The 19,466-nt window shown below is 46.3% G+C and overlaps 3 protein-coding genes across 3 annotated transcripts in view; 2 read left to right on the top strand and 1 right to left on the bottom strand.

The window, feature by feature from the left end:
* The window catches only part of nrbp1.L (nuclear receptor binding protein 1 L homeolog), a 36,380-nt gene extending 35,433 nt beyond the window's left edge, over positions 1–947 (bottom strand). Inside the window, exon 1 of the mRNA XM_041562142.1 lies at positions 811–947. The gene's annotated coding sequence lies outside the window, so the exon portion shown is untranslated. The remainder of the gene's footprint in view (positions 1–810) is intronic.
* Positions 937–9,630, top strand: ppm1g.L (protein phosphatase, Mg2+/Mn2+ dependent 1G L homeolog). Its single transcript, XM_041563685.1, has 10 exons — positions 937–1,072; positions 2,777–2,846; positions 3,231–3,316; positions 3,543–3,678; positions 3,745–4,190; positions 4,782–4,907; positions 7,479–7,713; positions 8,047–8,176; positions 8,320–8,422; positions 8,583–9,630. Exons 1-10 carry the CDS (start codon positions 962–964, stop codon positions 8,769–8,771), a joined length of 1,632 nt encoding a protein of 543 aa, XP_041419619.1. The 5' UTR covers positions 937–961; the 3' UTR covers positions 8,772–9,630.
* Positions 9,631–12,207: 2,577 nt separating this feature from the next.
* LOC108716065 (zinc finger protein 513) lies at positions 12,208–19,098 on the top strand. Its single transcript, XM_018262186.2, has 4 exons — positions 12,208–12,444; positions 13,526–13,654; positions 14,671–15,381; positions 18,051–19,098. The coding sequence occupies exons 1-4, from the start codon at positions 12,405–12,407 to the stop codon at positions 18,818–18,820; spliced, it is 1,650 nt and encodes a 549-aa protein (XP_018117675.1). The 5' UTR covers positions 12,208–12,404; the 3' UTR covers positions 18,821–19,098.
* Positions 19,099–19,466: the final 368 nt, after the last annotated feature.

Raw genomic sequence — 19,466 nt, 5'->3', positions numbered from 1 at the left:
GTGCTGGTTAGAGAGGTCGGCGCCTCTCCTACTTGAAGATCAGTGAAAGATACCAGACACACGATAGCAAGTGTAGCGGGGGGTGACCCCTGCACGTTTATTACGTCAGATGTAACGTTTCGGGGGAGTGCCCCTTCGTCAGACGAAGGAGCACGCCCCCGAAACGTTACATCTGACGTAAGAAGAGTTCTAAGGGCCCATAAGCCCCTATATAATGAGCAATTTCCACATATATTGGTAAAAAAGAGGATCTCTGGTTATATTGGGGCCCAGTAACAAGTAGTTGCGCCAGTGAGCAGGACCCCGGTTCATTCAGCAGAGACCAGACTTCATGTCCTTTTGGGGCCCCAGAAGTTTGTGCTGCGGAACAACAGGAGAGACTGAGCCAATAATAAAGCTCTGACACAAATGTGAACAAGTAGCTTCTATTCCTCACTGACAACAACTACAAACACAATAATGTCAATAGTGGAAAATAAAGACCAACTGCAAATAACACAATAAAATACGAAACTACAGCAGCTGCCACATTATTCGCCCACAGCTCGGGGAGCAGAAGTCGAATTCTACAGTTAAACCGTCTCCAACGGCAGCAGTGTTGCTAAGCATCAGAAATATAAGCCCCGCCCCAGATTCAGTTTCCGTTACCGGAAGTCTATCACATAACAGATTTGATTGGAGTAAAGAGAGCGCCCGCTGCAGCACTGAGTAACCAGCTGACTCTGAGGGGCGCGGGGTCCAAGAGAGAACTAGGCGTAAGGATTAATAAATCCTCGTTACATATCAGCTCTGTTCCTGTCACAGACTTACCGTGCCGCTTTGCCATCAACAAATATGGCCGCCGAATAGACGCCTTGCAGGTCACGTGGTGCATCGACCGTTCTTCTTCCGACTGCATCTTCCGCTTCCGGTCTTTTCAGTCTCTGCCGGGAGTTGCAGATTTATCCGCACGTGTAGGGAAATGGGAGCCTACCTGTCCCAACCGAATACCGACAAGAGCTCCGGAGAGGGGGGAGGCCATCGCCTCAGTTACGGTTACTCCGCCATGCAGGGCTGGAGGGTCTCAATGGAGGTGAGAATAGTGACTGTGTCCCCGTTATATTCCTTCCACTCGGGGCCGGAGTGTTTCCATGGAGACGGGAATCCCTTTTGTACAGGACAACATCCCCCACATCACTACTAGTCTCCAATCTCCATACTCCTCCATATCCCCCAGATCACTACTAGTCTCCATACAGGTGTGATTCCTTGATATATCCCCCAGATCACTACTAGTCTCCATACAGGTGTGATTCCTCCATATCCCCCAGATCACTACTAGTCTCCATACAGGTGTGATTCCTTGATATATCCCCCAGATCACTACTAGTCTCCATACAGGTGTGATTCCTCCATATCCCCCAGATCACTACTAGTCTCCATACAGGTGTGATTCCTCCATATCCCCCAGATCACTACTAGTCTCCATACAGGTGTGATTCCTTGATATATCCCCCAGATCACTACTAGTCTCCATACAGGTGTGATTCCTCCATATCCCCCAGATCACTACTAGTCTCCATACAGGTGTGATTCCTTGATATATCCCCCAGATCACTACTAGTCTCCATACAGGTGTGATTCCTCCATATCCCCCAGATCACTACTAGTCTCCATACAGGTGTGATTCCTTGATATATCCCCCAGATCACTACTAGTCTCCATACAGGTGTGATTCCTCCATATCCCCCAGATCACTACTAGTCTCCATACAGGTGTGATTCCTCCATATCCCCCAGATCACTACTAGTCTCCATACAGGTGTGATTCCTCCATATCCCCCAGATCACTACTAGTCTCCATACAGGTGTGATTCCTCCATATCCCCCAGATCACTACTAGTCTCCATACAGGTGTGATTCCTTGATATATCCCCCAGATCACTACTAGTCTCCATACAGGTGTGATTCCTCCATATCCCCCAGATCACTACTAGTCTCCATACAGGTGTGATTCCTCCATATTCCCCAGATCACTACTAGTCTCCATACAGGTGTGATTCCTTGATATATCCCCCAGATCACTACTAGTCTCCATACAGGTGTGATTCCTTGATATATCCCCCAGATCACTACTAGTCTCCATACAGGTGTGATTTCTCTATATAACCCCCAGATCACTACTAGTATTGATGCATACAGGGGTGTAATTACAGAGGAAGCAGACCCTAGTTACGCCACTAAATACAGGTGTGAATCCTTAATGTGCCCCCAGCTCAATCCTAGAGTCCACACAGGTGTGAATCCGAAATGTGCTTGTGCTCCCCATCTCTATAGCATAATGTGCCCCCCATCTCTATGCCTTGCAGGGCTGGGGGTGGAACCATAGGGCTGAGAGGACTGTAACCCTTTGCCTTTAAATTTCCCACGGCCCCATCACAAACCCTGCTGGCACCATTATAATATATGCCTGGCACCTGGGCCTCTCCAGCATCTTTGTACAGCTCTCTCCTCTCTGGTGCCTGGCACAACTCTACCCTTTTTTTTGCCAAGGGGGCGTCTTACTGGCAGCATTGTACTCTCTTTGCCTGTCATTATTATCTTGCCCACCTTGTGCCTCCAGCATTTGCCCTTTGAGGAAGCCGTGCCACACCAGCCTGTGCTGTACCCTCTGTGTCTCACACTGGTACTTCCCAGTCACTTGTCTGCTTCCCTTATTGCTCCATTACAGAGCCGTGCCCAAGCTGAATGACTGGCACTGCCCGGCTATGTGTAATTGTTCCACTCTTTGTTTGTAGGATGCCCACAACTGTATCCCAGAGCTGGACTCTGAGACTGCCATGTTCTCTGTATATGACGGGCACGGGGGTAAGTGCTTTCCTTCAATTTGGAGGAGTATAAAACTGTGGTGTGTGTAACTACTATGGTCCATGTATTTGTTTTGCTGTTGGCATAGTATCCATGGGATGGCTTGGAAATGTGACTACCATGGTGGCGTAGCTCCAGAAATCTGGGTGGTGCTTAATAAACAATATAGGTCATGCCAGAGCAGTTTTGCCCATGTGGGAGGGTCATGCCAGAGCAGTTATACCCATGTGGTACAGGGCAATTACATTGGGGAGTCTATAAAGCTGACTGAGACTGTGTATGACCTCTATGTGTGGGTTGTGCCAGGCTATTGTGTGTATGGAGATGCAAGTGGCAAAGCTGTGCCAGAGGCTTCTAGCTCATGACCTGATGCATTTCTTGCAGGGGAAGAGGTGGCACTGTATTGTGCCAAGTATTTGCCAGAGGTGATAAAGTCCCAGAAGGCATACAAGGATGGAAAACTGCAGAAGGTAAGCTCCTGTACACTGGCACTTTGTCTGCACATGCACTAGTATGTCAGCTCCTCATCCAGCCCTGCACCCACTTTTGTGCCCCTCCTGCAATCTAACTCTCCACCCCTCACTGTGCTGCCGACCCTACTGGGGGCAATTGTACAAACGAGTCTCCTTTGTTCCCACTGATGTAACTATAAGATACTGTGCAGACACTGGGTGACAGTTTAACTTGCCCTTTCAGGCGCTGGAAGATGCATTTCTTGCCATAGATCAGAAGCTGACTCAGGAAGAGGTGATCAGGGAGCTGGCTCAGATGGCTGGTCGTCCCATCAATGAACATGACAGTGGCAAGGAAAAGGTGGCTGATGAGGATGATGGTGAGTTCATTGGCCTGGGAGCTGGTGGGTAGTGGCCAGCGTTTCTCATGGTTCTTCTGTTTACAGTTGATAATGAGGAGGCTGCCTTGTTACATGAGGAGGCCACTATGACCATTGAAGAGCTCCTCACTCGCTATGGACACAACTGTGCCAAGACCCCTCGAGTCAAGGCTGAGGACAAAAAGGCTCCAGAGGAGGAGACCAAAGAAGTCAATGGAGACTTGGATTCTAACTCAATGGGAGGAGACTGCCAGAAAAAGAATGGCAAGACTGAGGGCAAAGCGACTGCTTCTCTGGGAATGTCCAGTTCAGAGGAAGCTGGTGGCAGCAGTCCTAAGGCTGGGTCTCTTCGTCCCAAAGTTGTCCCAATTGCGGAGGCTGTCTCTTCCTCCACAGGGGAGGCTGGACCTTCCTGCTCATCTTCACCCACAAAACCACAGCCAACATCCAAGTCCAAATTCTTTGAGGACAGCGAAGAGTCTGATGAGGCAGAGGAAGAAGAGGGCAGTGAGGTGTGTTAAAGTTCTGTTATTGGGTTTTGGTAATGGGTGTTAAAGGTCTGAGATGTGGTGCTGTTACCAGATGCATTCTGGGATGGGTCTCGTTAATCTGTAGAACTTGATCAGCACCCAATAATCGCTAATGGTTTGTGGATCAGGTTCTGCAGAGACATCAGTTTTAAATAATTTGCAGTAAACGTGATTATTTCCTGGTGTTACTGGTCCTTTAAGTGGGCGTGGGAGCAGAAAGGGTTAACTGAAGTGGATCACTGTGCTGTGTCATTACTGCATGCAAGAGATTGGACTCGCCCCCGCAGGGTGTTTGTAGTCAGGGTTCTCTTTCAGTGCTAATAATAAAGTGAAGGCTGTTGTTGCCAATAGAGCCAATCATTTTACTTGGATAAAATAATGCAAAATAAAGATGTAAAATTCTGATCAGTTTTGGGAGTAAAGCCCTACCTGCCAATTCACACTCCATGTCCAAAGCAGGAATCACTCCGGATACAGGGAAGCAACAAGTCACCACATGTCAGCAGTTTGTTAGTCAGTATTATGGATGGTGCAGAATATTGACTTTTATCTGACTTTTATCTGGTACTGCAGGAGTGCAGCGAGGAAGACTATAGTAGTGAAGCAGCAGAGAATGAGGAAGAGGATGAAGAAGACAGTGAGGATGCAGAGGAGGATGAAGAAGAGATGATGCTTCCTGGCATGGAAGGCAAAGAGGAGGTAAGAGAAGATTGTCCCCCATTCCCTGCCAGTCCCTTGTGTTCTACTGAGATCCAGCTAACCCTGCAGGGGACCTTTTTACCCATAAAGAGAATCACGTACCAGAGGCCTCCCCTTCAGACTAGAGGAAAAGAAGTTTCATTTAAAGGAACAGAGTAGGGGGTTCATCACAGTGAGGACAGTGAGGTTGGGGAATGCACTGCCGGGTGATGATTCAGTTAATGACTATAAGAGGGACTTGGATGATTTCTTGGACAGACATAATACAAAGGCTATTGTGATACTAAACTCTATAGTTAGTATAGATATGGGGATATATCATTTATGTGACAGTAGGGAGGGGTGTGTGTATGGGGCTGGGTTTTCATTTGGAGGGGTTGGACTTGATGGACTTTGTCTTTTTTCAACCCAATTTAACTATGTAACTATAAAGTCAGTAAGTGATGTTTCATATATATTATGGTCAGTAAGTGATGTTTCATATATATTATAAAGTCAGTAAGTGATGTACACAGTGTGGGTATAGAGAAGTGCACAAGGAAGGAAAGTAGGAATGGGAATAAGGTTGGGCAGATTAGCAGCATGTGAGGGGGGGGGTCCATTGTGTGGGTGAGGGCAGATAAGTTTATGGCAGGGACCTGGATTTGGAGAGAGATCTGCAGCAAGTAATATCAGATGGAGAGGACGTTTCATATAGGGTATAGGAGCAGCAGTGTGTGGAATGGAGGAGGGAGATATATTTTGAAGCATGAATATAAATGACACAGTTAAAAGCGAAATAAACTCTAACCAAAGAAGTAGGCTAGAAATGTTGTACATGATGTTTTGTGCTTCTGTACCAGCCCAAGGCAACCACAGCCCTTTAGCAGTAAAGATCTGTGTCTCCAAAGATGCCCCAGTAGCTCCCCATCTTCTTTTCTGCTGATTCACTGATTCACATGCTCTGTGCTGCTGTCACTTACTGAGCTTAGGGAGCCACTCACAATATACAGTACACATAGAATAGAAATGTCACAATATAAGGCTGATTAGTCATTAATGGGGATGTTCACTTTCCAAACATTGTTTTCACATTGTTTAACAGAAATAAATACTTTTTTTCAGTTGCTTTCCATTTTTTGCATCATATTTGCAAAATTTCAGTGTAAAGTGTGAGTGGAGCAGGTCAGTGATCCAGGGGCAGATTCTAATTGGCTGATCCATTAGTTGGTCCATCTCTCAGTAGGATCTATGGGGAATATAAGTGCAACTATTGTATCAAGTCTAACAGTTGCCTTTAATGTCACTCAGGGATTCTGCTCAGCAGGGACTAATAACAAATGTATCAATTTAGAACAATTTACAGGGTCGGTGACCCCCCCCCTCCTCCCAGAGCTGCTTTAGAAGGTGAGAAATTGCACTTTAAACTTCAATATTAGAAAAACAGTCACTCATAGAAAATAGAAAGTCATTGGAATAAGTTTTTATTTCTGGTGAACTGAAACCGACTGAAACGAGTTTTGGAAGGTGAACATCCCTTTATCAGGAGAAGTAATGACATTATGCCAGTAAATCCTGGAAATTAGTTCTCATGTCTCTAAACCTACCGGACCTACTGCTGTGACTCTCTTCTTCCTCCTCTTCTTGTTGAACTTTTTTTTTTTTTTTTTTTTAGATGAATTGTGAATGATTTATCCATTGAACTGATTGCAGCTAGTTACTAACAAAGTAAATGACTCCACTGTGTCCCAGGATGAGAGCAGTGCAAGAGTGAAGATAGTCCTTAAGCTGAACTACAAGCTTTGCTTAGCAGGGTTTATGGGGGTTGGGGGGGACATACAATTAACATGCAAAATCGAAGTAGGATGGAGCACACAATATAGCAGCTTTTACTGCAAAAGATTTATTGAGCACAACAAATTTTTTGCAGTAAAAGCTGCTATATTGTGTGCTCCATCCTACTTCGATTTTGCATGTTATATTGGTCAGACTGGTGTGGCCTAATCAGGAGAGAGAGCAGAAACAGATGGTGGAATTTCGTTAGAACAAACTTATCTTGTTCACATACAATTAACATATTGGTGTACAAATAGGGTTGCCACCATATATAAATTCTTTTACCGGCTGCTGGGGGCGGGACATGACATCAAAGGGGGCGGGGCCACGTGACAGACCCGCGGACACTAGAAGAGGAAAAAAAATGGTAAGTTGCAGGGGATTGGGGGTAGGCCGAGGGCTCCTTTTGATCGTATTACAAATTTACCAGCAGCTACATTGCCGGTAAATTTGTAATACCGGCCCCCGGCCTTGGCAGGTATTTTACCAGCTAGGCCCGTAAAATACCGGCCGGGTGGCAACCCTATGTACAAATGAACAGGAGATCATTATAAGTTGAAAGTAGTCTGAATAATAGTGCAAGATTTGCCAATAAAAAGGTAAGAATGCAGTATTCAGGACCAGTTAAAGTGTCAGTGGAAGAAGTCAGGCTGAAGTGAGAGGGTTGTGTAGATGAGTGTAACTCTGGGTGTGATGGGTTGGAATAGACGGCCACACAGCGGCTTTTATATAACACATTGTGGCTTCTTCCCTCAGCCTGGCTCAGACAGCGGCACCACTGCAGTTGTTGCATTAATCCGAGGGCAACAGCTGATTGTTGCCAATGCCGGGGACTCGAGGTGTGTGGTGTCTGAAGGAGGCAAAGCCGTGGATATGTCCTATGACCACAAACCTGAGGATGAGCTGGAACTGTCACGGATAAAGAACGCCGGGGGGAAGGTTACAATGGACGGCAGAGTCAACGGGGGCCTGAACCTTTCTCGTGCAATTGGTGAGTAGGGTGATTGGGTGTTTCACAGCTTATGCACTAATAGTCATGTGTTTTTGCTTCTTCCATGTGTCTAATCCTTTGACTATTCCTACTTTCTTTCTCAATAAAGCAGCTCTGTCCTGCTTTCTGGCAGGGATTCCTAATATACACTCTTGATCATTGCAAGTCTCTTAACGAGATATATAAGCTTCACTTAATCAGAGCAAACTAAACTGCTGAATTGAAAATAATAATAACGCTCTATCTGTGCCTGTCTGGAAATGAAGACTGTGTTATAAGAGATCCAGATTCTCCTGCCACTAGACTTTCTATAAAGACTCATTCCTTCTGCAGGTGACCACTTCTACAAGCGGAACAAAAACCTTCCCCCCGAGGAACAGATGATCTCTGCACTTCCAGACGTGAAGGTTCTGACACTCGGTGAGGAGCACGAGTTCATGGTTATTGCTTGTGATGGCATCTGGTAAGAGCAGGAGGGCAACTGGGCACCCTCATGCTGTTTGATTGGTGTGCTGTGCATTTCTGGAGTCTGCTGATAATGAATGAGAGAGCGAGTGTTGCATGATATAAATATTTGCCTTATGCACCATTTCTCCTTCTCTGCAGGAATGTCATGAGCAGCCAAGAGGTGGTGGATTTTGTCCATGAACGGAGAGAATCACAACTGCAAAAGGGGGAAACTCTGTCTCTATCTTCCATAGTAGAGGAGGTGGGTTATCTGCACTGGGTGGGACGATATACCTGCAGCAAGGGTTCCATGTAGAAAATAGTGGAGAAATGGAATTGACTTGTACAGCCTAGTGTTATCCATATAGTCCCTGCGGCTGTCTGTTAACACAATAGTCATTTCTGCTTTGCTCCTCCTGCAGCTGTTGGACCAATGTCTGGCTCCGGATACATCAGGTGACGGCACAGGATGTGACAACATGACCTGCATCATCATTGGTTTCCAGCCCGACAGTCCGGCTGGTGGCCCAGAGGTGGGCAAGCGCAAGGTGGAGAATGCAGATGAGAGCGAGGAGTGCAGTAACAGCCCCAAGAAGCCAAAGCGGGAATAGCTGCAGAACTGTGCAGGCCCCGGCCATGCTCTCACTGAACTTCAACCTCCTGGACTCCAGACTTTTAAGAGTATTGTTCTTTTTTAAAGCTAGGCTCAGAATGCCAGTGTACAAGCAGTCAGATGGGGTGCCCTTGCCCATTGGAGGGACTGTGGGTTTTCTGATGTTGGGCACTCAGTGGGTGGGAGGGCATATAAGGGTGTCTGTATTGTTTTGTAGTCATTCCATAAGCGGCCTTCCCCCGCAACAACACAACCTGGATCCCATGACTTACTGCTCAAAAGCTCATTTTTAATCCTTTTTGTTCCTTTCTTTTATAATAAAGAATTGGTGTGTTTGGTCCCACCCAAAGGGTTGCTTTATCCTGCACTCTGGGGGTACCCTTTGCACTGACCCAGCAGCGAGATCACATTGTACAGAATTACATGTGGCAGCTGGAGCATTCCATTGGCTGCTGATCTGCACCAGTCGCTAACGCTCTAATGATTAGCTAGCAAATGTCTCGCTCTCTGAGGTACCACTAAGGCTCACCAGTACTGAGACACTCTGGAAATGAGAGATTAGGGGGCTCTCTTTTACTGGCTGTGCCCCCCTTGGAGTAGAGCAAGAACATTGCCCATCGCCCCTCTCCATCCATGTATTGTAGCTGTGATAGAAACACATGGGCCTGACCCGAGGGGCTTCTACTTTGTCTGATAAGAGGAAGATTTTTTTAAATCTGTGGATGTTTATTTAAAAGTTGTTTTTTCTTTTCTTTTGTCTGCCATCAGAATGTTCTAAAGCCATGGATAAATCTTGTGCATTTTTCAATCAACTTAAATTTGTTTTTCCACACAAAAAACAAACAAATGAGTAAAAATGTCCTTGTTGTCTTTATTAGTGAATGAATGTTGTGTGGGGGGCATAGATAATAACGTGTGTGTGTTATCTTTGTTGCACTTTTAACATCCATTTATATAGAAGGAAGAAAGAGAGAGTTTCGGAATAGTCCGAGGAAGAAAGAGAAATTGAGGAGGGGGTGGGTCTCCTTTAGGTGTCTCACAAAGCAGGTTTGTCTAATTGGGCAGCATAGAGTGGACAGTTTCTGTCCTTATAGATTGATAGGCCACGTCCTTTCACAATATATATTCATATTCCCCCTATTGCCTTCTGCTGAGAAAAAATGTCTTTTAAATATTCTGGCTCACCCCTAACTAGCCATTCCGTATTTTCCCAAATTTCCCTGGGCAGCCTCTAGCCCTATAAGTTAACTTTTGACTGGGAAGAACGCTGTTGATTCGTTTTTTTTCCCAGAAGTTTAAAGTCGGAGGTGCCGTCACCTTCCAAGTCATCAGAATGGCTTTTTCACCCGCGATTTTTAAGAGAGATTTGGTGAATTGTTCATTTCCAACGAGAATGTAAATCGTCAGCATTAGACATACGGGGCGACTTTTAATCAAATGTTGTTTCAAAATGCACGGAGACCGTTTTCTGAGCGACTTCACTGAATAGCAATTCCATTACCAAGTATTGAAATGTACCAAAGTAAAACACTGGGAGAGTAGCAGCCATGATTGTATGTAAATTTCATGCATTGACGCTATACGTCATTTCCTGGGCGGCGGTTTTGAATTGTTTTGTCCCAGCGTCACCATTCATAATTCACAATTCAAAATTTCTACTAAAATGTCATTTCTAAAGCATTTTTTCGATACTAATCGACTTATTGATCTTGTGGGAGAAGAAAAGTAGATTGTGGCATCATGGGAAGTAAATTGCATGAAAATATTTGCTCTGCTATAGACACACAAAATAATTTGCGGGCGACTAATCTCCCCGTGGGCCACTGCCCGAACACTAGATTAGTCCTACAGCAATAACCAGTAATCTCCTGTCCTTAACTGAACAATCCTGTAATAAGTGGGGGCTTATGAGTAATTCAGTATAAGGAGAGGCTTATTTACTTGTGTCTCAGAAGAGATGAATGGCAACCCCACTTGTCAATCTGTACTTAAAGGGGATGTTCATCTTCCCACAACTTCAGTTCAGTTGGTTTCAGACAGTTCCCCAGAAATAAAGACTTTTTCCAATTATCTATTTGTGACTGTTTTTTTAATATTGTGTAAAGTTTCATGTTTTCCCATCTTATGTGTTTGTGGGAGGGGGGGGGGGGTCAGCGACCCTGTAACTGATCCATGAGTTGATCCATGTGTTTGTCCCTGCTGAGCAGAATCCCTGAGTGTCATTAAAGGCAACTGTTAGACTTGATACAATAGTTGCACTTATATTCCCCATAGATCCTACTGAGAAATGGATCAGCCAATTGGAACCTGCCCCTGGATCACTGACCTGCCCCACTCACCAACATTACACAGAGATTCTAAGAAAACAATAAAAAAATAGAAAGCAAAAAAAAAAATCTTGTGAACAACTGAACTAAGGAAAGTGTTAGGCAGGTGAACAAGCTCTTTAACAATATGTGCTGTTGTACAGAGAATGCCGGCCAGTGGGATTATTCCCATGAGTGAGTGTTAGCTCCCTGGCCCACACCATGTGCTGCTGGCTGGATACAGGGGGGAATAAAAAGGCGACACTCCCACAGTAGGAGTTACCTTTTTCTGTAAAAAAAAAATATCATCCATTCTATATTCTTATGTTTTTTCCCTTTTAAAGGAGACATTTAGGAGAAATGAAAAACACCCTAATTTCGTAGGCAATTATAAGTAATATATGGTGTTCTTTCACATGGGGCTAAAAATTAATATTATCTTTAAAAATAGCCCCTTTATTGGAGCTCCCTATAGATGTTCTCTGGTCCCTGTCTGTTTCAAATGAGGGGTGGGCGTGTCTAGGAGGGGGACAGCCAATCACAGCCAGGCTTCAGTTCCCTATCAGGTCCTGCTAGCTGCTGATTGGTTCCTGTCCTACAGTGCAGGGAGCTGAGTGCACAGCCTGGGAATTCAGGGAGCAGCAAGTGGAAGGGAGGGATTATTAGGGTTTTTGCAGAAATATTCAATAAATCAGCCTGAAACACTACTTTTTTAAGCACAATTCCTGTATATGTAAATGAGTATAATGTACTGGTACGTTCTTATTTTCTACACAAAGTGTCTCCTTTAATAACACAGGTCTGAAGCAGGACATTCATAGGCCTCAGGACTGATATTGGTGCCCATGTGTCTGGGCTGCTCCATTTCTGGGTTGGAGGGGGGGGGACACTGCTGTCTCTGCCACACTGTGTGGGGAAGTTACTGAATTCTCCTAAACTCACCTCATTCTACTGATCAACAAAACTCCATCTAATTCCCTCAGCGCCCCGGAAACGGCTCCACTCTATTATCTGCTCGGTGTGACTCCCCCTAGGGCTCCTCTGTGCGACCTCCCAATGGCCCTGACGTCACTAGTTACCTCAGCTCTACGCTACAGAGTTCCATTGCCGTTGCCTTCAGCAGTACTTCCGGTTTGGAGGCGATGCCCGGCCCATTCCAGCTGACAGGTCACATGGTGCAGAGACGGTCACGTGGCGCAGTGATGTCACCAGAGCCAGCAGCCTCTCCATATGCGGCAAGAGGAACTTGTTAGTCCCGGGGTCCTTCACACCGGAAGTACCGAGGCACAGACCGGAAGTACCGGTGTAAGGGGGAGGTGGTAGTCATGCCGAGGAGGAAGCAGTCCCACCCCCAGCCTGTCAAATGTGAGAGCTCTCTATACGCTTTCTGCTGTGTCTGTGTCTATATATAGATATATATGTGTGTGTTTGTGTGTTTTTCTTCTGTTGCCCATTTGCCCCTCTTGTGTGTTTATATGAAGTATCATGTGAGACTGGGGGAGGGGCAGAGGGTCTGTGACTCAAACAGTGGGTGTGGCTACATCACTCTAATGGCAACTTACAGGGGAGAGGAAGAAGTCTGTGACTGAAACAGTGGGTGTGGCTACATCACTCTAATGGCAACTTACAGGGGAGAGGAAGAAGTCTGTGACTGAAACAGTGGGTGTGGCTAGATCACTCTGATGTGAAGAAGAAGCAGGGCCAACCAGCACTCATATGGATCCACAGGACCAGAGAAAATTAGTTAAAAAATATATTTTGATTTATACAAAGTTAAAAAAATGTATATTTGCATTTCCATCCGCCCTACGCGTTTCGCACCCACTTAGTATGAGTGCCGGTCAGCCGTGCTTCTTCTTCACATCTTTTGCCCTACCGCTCCCTAAAGCTCGGGATCTGGGGCGGCTGCACCCGGACCACATTCACTATTTGGTGAGTCATTTACAATTTATTCTGGAGCACCGTGTTTCTCCCAATTATAGATCACTCTGATGGCAACTTACAGGGGGGGGGGAGAAAGAAGTCAGTGACTCAAGCAGTGGGTGGGTTTAGAACACTGGGATGGTAGCTTACATGACATGGGAGGAGCAGGCTTCTGAAGTACAACAGTTATTTTATCAGCTTCATTCAGTACAGTAGGATTTGGAAGTTCACTTCCCATAATTCAATGTTCTCCCATCATTACTACTTTCTAATTAGTGATGGTCAAATTGGTGGAGTTTCACTTCACCAAAAAATTCGCGAATTTCCCCTCGAAATTCGCAAAACGACGGAGGAATTCGCCGCAAATTTACGCCTGGTGAATAAATTCACCCATCACTATTTCTAATTATCTAAAGCAGGACAGACAGTGACCCAATCACATTTTAGATTCAGCGCTATGGTATATGTGGCTCTATAATGATTAACCGGTGCAAAGTTATAAACTCCTCTCTGTCTCTCCTAGGGGGGAGCGAGGACCCATTAGATCCAACCCCAAGCAGCCTGGTTCTACAGAGCGATCTCCTTCTGGGCCATGAGCTGGAGTTCTCCGACAGCAGCGACCGGCTCCTCTCCTTCTCCAAGGACTCAGAGGGTTTGTCACTTTCTATGGAATTCATTCAGTGCCATCAATACACCGAAACCCTGTCTTACTTTGCCTTTATTCTTGTTACATTGGTGCTATTACCCGCTCTCTCTCTTCTCCCATGCTGCTGTCTCTAGGGAATAAACTCCCCATGCTGCTGTCTCTAGGGAATAAGCTCCCCATGCTGCTCTCTCTAGGGAATAAGCTCCCCATGCTGCTCTCTCTAGGGCAGGGATCCCCAACCTTTTTCACCCGTGAGCCACATTGAAATGTAAGAAGGGCCGGAGAGCAACATAATCTGAAAATAGTTCCCCAAGAATGCCAACGAAGGGCTGTGATTGGCTATTTGGTAGCCCCTATGTGAACTGGCAGCCTGCAGAAGGCTCTGTTTGGCAACACAACTGGTTTTTATGCAACCAAAAGTTTCCTCGAAGCCTGGAATTAAAAAATAAGCTCCTGCTTTGAGGCCACTGGGAGCAACATCCAAGGGGTTGGGGAGCAACATGTTACTCACGAGCTACTGGTTGGGGATCACTGCTCTAGGGAATAAGCTCCCCGTGCTGCTGTCTCTAGGGAAGGTGCCTCTACTCATCCCGCTCACTAACCTTTTGTATATGACATGCCCACCCAGCTCTACTACACCTCCCACCCACTGATCTCCCTCTAAATATCACATGACTACATGACATCTTGTCCTTCTGTACAGCATTGCCACAAAGCAAGTTTTACGTTGTTCCCTCATAGATGTGGGGTACACAGGCCTTTGGGCACCTTTAATTGTCCCAGGCCAAGGATCTAGTAGACCCAAGGCAAGGTGCCTTCTATTTGCCACCTGTACACCTGGCGTGTGGGAAAATGAGTGCTGAGTGTGGGGGGATGGGGGATTAAGTGATGAGTGGGGGGGTAGACAACCAGCCCAGACCCTTCACTCATGTCACTTGGCATCTGATGATCCTTCACCCACACCATTGTGCCTCTTCTGCCCACCTCTAGTTGTGGCACTTACATGTGGTGTCTCTTTACAGATTCAGTGGTGTGTAAAATGGAGATCCCCTGCTACTCCCTGAGTGAGGACGAGTATTCGGGGTACCGCCCCCTGAGTGCTGACAGTGACCCTGATGATGTGGGGATGGGAGACCTTCCTTATCCATGTGGGACCACCTTAGGGGACTCCGCCCGCTGCCTGGGCTGCTTGCCTTGCCTTACGTCTTCCTCCTCGGCGGGGGGCTCCCCTCCTCCCAGCAGTGCTCCCGCCCCCTCCACAGACTCCTCCTCTCCCCATGGGCAAAAGGAACGAATTCTCTTCCCCTGCCAACTGTGCCCCTTCTCCACCCACTATTCCAGTCACCTTAAGCGCCACATGAAGACTCATAATGGTGAGAAGCCCTTCCGCTGCCCCGACTGCCTCTATGCCTCTGCCCAACTGGTCAACCTCAAGCGCCACCTGCGCACCCACACGGGCGAGAAACCCTTCCGCTGCGACCACTGCGGCTTCTCCTGTAGCAGCCCCGGCAACCTGAAGAGGCACCAGCGAGTCCACACCCAGGAGAAGCCCTACTCCTGTAACCTGTGCCCGTATCGCTGCAACCAGAGCCGCAATCTCAAGCGCCACCTTCTGGGGCACCGACGGAGAGGCCAAGAGAGACAGCGTCGTGGGGGGGCTCCCCAGGGAGATGAGGAAGGAGCAGAGGAAGAAGATGAAGAAGAGAAAGAGGTTAAACAGAGACACACAGAAGGTTCAAGCTTTATCCCTGTATTTCTACTGTCTAATGTATTGCCTCCTTGTACCCACCTCTTGGGGCAAATATACTCCCTATTGTAAACTATAGTTGTATCAGGAGATACCAGGGATTACACAACCATATGAATGATGTAAATGATAAGGATATTAGAAGTCACTGAGGGGTTGTTCTGTGACCATATAAAGGCACAAGGCTGCAGGCTGAGTTATACAGGGAACTCTGAGTATCACTCATGTATTATAAGGGATAATGTACCCCCTACTGTAAATGATAAGGATATTAGAGGTCACTGACGGGTTGTTCTGTGACCATATAAAGGAACAAGGCTGCAGGCTGAGTTATACAGGGACCTCTGAGTATCACTCATGTATTATAAGGGATAATGTACCCCTACTGTAAATGATAAGGCTATTAGAAATCACTGAGGGGTTGTTCTGTGACCATATAAAGACACAAGGCTGCAGGCTGAGTTATACAGGGAACTCTGAGTATCACTCATGTATTATAAGGGATAATGTACCCCCTACTGTAAATGATAAGGATATTATAAGTCACTGAGGGGTTTGTTCTGTTGACCATATAAAGGCACAAGGCTGCAGGGCTGAGTTATACAGGGAACTCTGAGTATCACTCATGTATTATAAGGGATAATGTACCCCCTACTGTAAATGATAAGGATATTAGAGGTCACTGACGGGTTGTTCTGTGACCATATAAAGGAACAAGGCTGCAGGCTGAGTTATACAGGGACCTCTGAGTATCACTCATGTATTATAAGGGATAATGTACCCCCTACTGTAAATGATAAGGATATTAGAGGTCACTGACGGGTTGTTCTGTGACCATATAAAGGAACAAGGCTGCAGGCTGAGTTATACAGGGATCTCTGAGTATCACTCATGTATTATAAGGGATAATGTACCCCTACTGTAAATGATAAGGATATTAGAAATCACTGAGGGGTTGTTCTGTGACCATATAAAGACACAAGGCTGCAGGCTGAGTTATACAGGGAACTCTGAGTATCACTCATGTATTATAAGGGATAATGTACCCCCTACTGTAAATGATAAGGATATTAGAAGTCCCTGAGGGGTTGTTCTGTGACCATATAAAGGCACAAGGCTGCAGGCTGAGTTATACAGGGAACTCTGAGTATCACTCATGTATTATAAGGGATAATGTACCCCCTACTGTAAATGATAAGGATATTAGAAGTCACTGAGGGGTTGTGCTGTGACCATATAAAGGCACAAGGCTGCAGGCTGAGTTATACAGGGAACTCTGAGTATCACTCATGTATTATAAGGGATAATGTACCCCCTACTGTAAATGATAAGGATATTAGAGGTCACTGACGGGTTGTTCTGTGACCATATAAAGGAACAAGGCTGCAGGCTGAGTTATACAGGGACCTCTGAGTATCACTCATGTATTATAAGGGATAATGTACCCCTACTGTAAATGATAAGGCTATTAGAAATCACTGAGGGGTTGTTCTGTGACCATATAAAGACACAAGGCTGCAGGCTGAGTTATACAGGGAACTCTGAGTATCACTCATGTATTATAAGGGATAATGTACCCCCTACTGTAAATGATAAGGATATTAGAGGTCACTGACGGGTTGTTCTGTGACCATATAAAGGAACAAGGCTGCAGGCTGAGTTATACAGGGACCTCTGAGTATCACTCATGTATTATAAGGATAATGTACCCCTACTGTAAATGATAAGGATATTAGAGGTCACTGACGGGTTGTTCTGTGACCATATAAGGAACAAGGCTGCAGGCTGAGTTAATACAGGGATCTCTGAGTATCACTCATGTATTATAAGGGATAATGTACCCCTACTGTAAATGATAAGGATATTAGAAATCACTGAGGGGTTGTTCTGTGACCATATAAAGACACAAGGCTGCAGGCTGAGTTATACAGGGAACTCTGAGTATCACTCATGTATTATAAGGGATAATGTACCCCCTACTGTTAAATGATAAGGATATTAGAAGTCCCTGAGGGTTGTTCTGTGACCATATAAAGGCACAAGGCTGCAGGCTGAGTTATACAGGGAACTCTGAGTATCACTCATGTATTATAAGGGATAATGTACCCGCCTACTGTAAATGATAAGGATATTAGAAGTCACTGAGGGGTTGTGCTGTGACCATATAAAGGCACAAGGCTGCAGGCTGAGTTATACAGGGAACTCTGAGTATCACTCATGTATTATAAGGGATAATGTACCCCCTACTGTAAATGATAAGGATATTAGAAGTCACTGAGGGGTTGTTTTGTGACCATATAAAGGCACAAGGCTGCAGGCTGAGTTATACAGGGAACTCTGAGTATCACTCATGTATTATAAGGGATAATGTACCCCCTACTGTAAATGATAAGGATATTAGAAGTCACTAAGGGGTTCTGTGACCATATAAAGGCGCAAGGCCATGGGTAAATCAGCCAGCCTGTAGCACGACACAAATAAGCACGTTTCCCTCACTAAATATTATTATTTATTGTGTATAATATACACATATGATATATGGGCAGCCGGGATTTATGGGTAATGGAGTCTGTCCCACCACTGCAGGATGATACAGGGGCAGAAAGTTTGCAGTTTCTCATGACTTATATTCCTCATGTCGTCTTTCTATTGCAGATGCCCCAGCTGCTGCTCTTTCTCTGATATCTGCAGACCTTTCTGATGCCCTCCTGCCCACCTGTGCCCGCCTGAGCCACGCCTCCTCTCCTCCAGTGCCCTCCACTGCCCCGGGGGAAGGCCTCCCTGAGTTGCTCTTCCCATTTACCTGCCAGGCTTGTGGGTTGGTACTAGACGAGGGCTGCCACCAGGATGGGGATAATGAGGAGGAAGATGGGGCAGCAGAAGGGCAGTTTTGCTCTCGTTGCAGCAGTTGCCCAGTTGGGGAGCCCGGGAGCCCCGGCAAAGGATTTTCTTGTATTATCTGTTCCTTTGTCACTCATTATCCCAACCATCTGTCCCGGCACATGAAGACTCACAGTGGGGAGAAGCCGTATAAATGCCAACTTTGCCCCTATGCCTCTGCCCACTATGACAACCTGAAGCGGCACCAGCGGGTTCACACGGGCGAGAAGCCCTACAAGTGCCAGCTGTGTGACTACTCCTGTGGCAACCTGGCAAACTTGAAGCGGCACGGGCGCATCCACTCGGGGGACAAACCTTTCCGCTGCGGCCTGTGTAGTTATAGCTGTAACCAGAGTATGAACCTCAAGCGCCACATGCTGCGCCACACGGGTGAGAAGCCTTTCCGCTGTGCCCAGTGCCACTATACCACCGGCCACTGGGACAACTACAAGCGCCACCAAAAGACTCATGGACACGCTGTGGAGGGCTGGATCCACCCGAGGAGCTGCAACAAAGTGCAACGTTACTCCAACAGTATAGACTAGTTCCAGGGAGAGAGGGGTGTCATTGCCAGAGCTGTCTCCCCACACTGTCTCCAGTCTGGCTCAGATTAGCTGGAATAACAGAACATAGAGAACAGAATTGGCACCCCCTGGCGCTCTCACACCCATGTCTCACATACAACTGATCCTTTATCCTTGAAATTCTGTCCCTTTGGGCTATGAAATCAAATGCCATGTTAACTGCCCATCATCTCTCCCACCATCTCTCCCACCATCTCTTCCACTATCTCTTCCACTATCTCTCCCATCATCTCTCCCACTATCTCTCCCACTATCTCTTCCATCATCTCTCCCACCATCTCTTCCACTATCTCTTCCACTATCTCTTCCACTATCTCTCCCATCATCTCTCCCACTATCTCTCCCATCATCTCTTCCACTATCTCTCCCATCATCTCTCCCACTATCGCTCCCACTATCTCTCCCATCATCTCTTCCACTATCTCTCCCACTATCTCTTCCATCATCTCTCCCATCATCTCTCCCACCATCTCTTCCACTATCTCTTCCACTATCTCTCCCATCATCTCTTCCACTATCTCTCCCATCATCTCTCCCACTATCTCTTCCACTATCTCTCCCATCATCTCTCCCACCATCTCTTCCACTATCTCTTCCACTATCTCTC

This window comes from Xenopus laevis, chromosome 5L (genome assembly GCF_017654675.1).
Source record: "Xenopus laevis strain J_2021 chromosome 5L, Xenopus_laevis_v10.1, whole genome shotgun sequence".
In the NCBI taxonomy this organism is placed as follows: Eukaryota; Metazoa; Chordata; class Amphibia; order Anura; family Pipidae; genus Xenopus; species Xenopus laevis.
This window is presented reverse-complemented; position numbering and strand designations above follow the sequence as displayed.

Excerpts from the sequence above, each read along its gene's own strand:
- ppm1g.L (XM_041563685.1), top strand. The coding sequence starts at position 962 with ATGGGAGCCTACCTGTCCCAACCGAATACCGACAAGAGCTCCGGAGAG. Across the intron at positions 4,908-7,478 it reads GCATGGAAGGCAAAGAGGAG|CCTGGCTCAGACAGCGGCAC; the intron begins GTAAGAGAAGAT and ends TTCTTCCCTCAG. Across the intron at positions 8,177-8,319 it reads ATTGCTTGTGATGGCATCTG|GAATGTCATGAGCAGCCAAG; the intron begins GTAAGAGCAGGA and ends CCTTCTCTGCAG.
- LOC108716065 (XM_018262186.2), top strand. The coding sequence starts at position 12,405 with ATGCCGAGGAGGAAGCAGTCCCACCCCCAGCCTGTCAAAT. Across the intron at positions 13,655-14,670 it reads CTTCTCCAAGGACTCAGAGG|ATTCAGTGGTGTGTAAAATG; the intron begins GTTTGTCACTTT and ends GTCTCTTTACAG. Across the intron at positions 15,382-18,050 it reads TAAACAGAGACACACAGAAG|ATGCCCCAGCTGCTGCTCTT; the intron begins GTTCAAGCTTTA and ends TTTCTATTGCAG.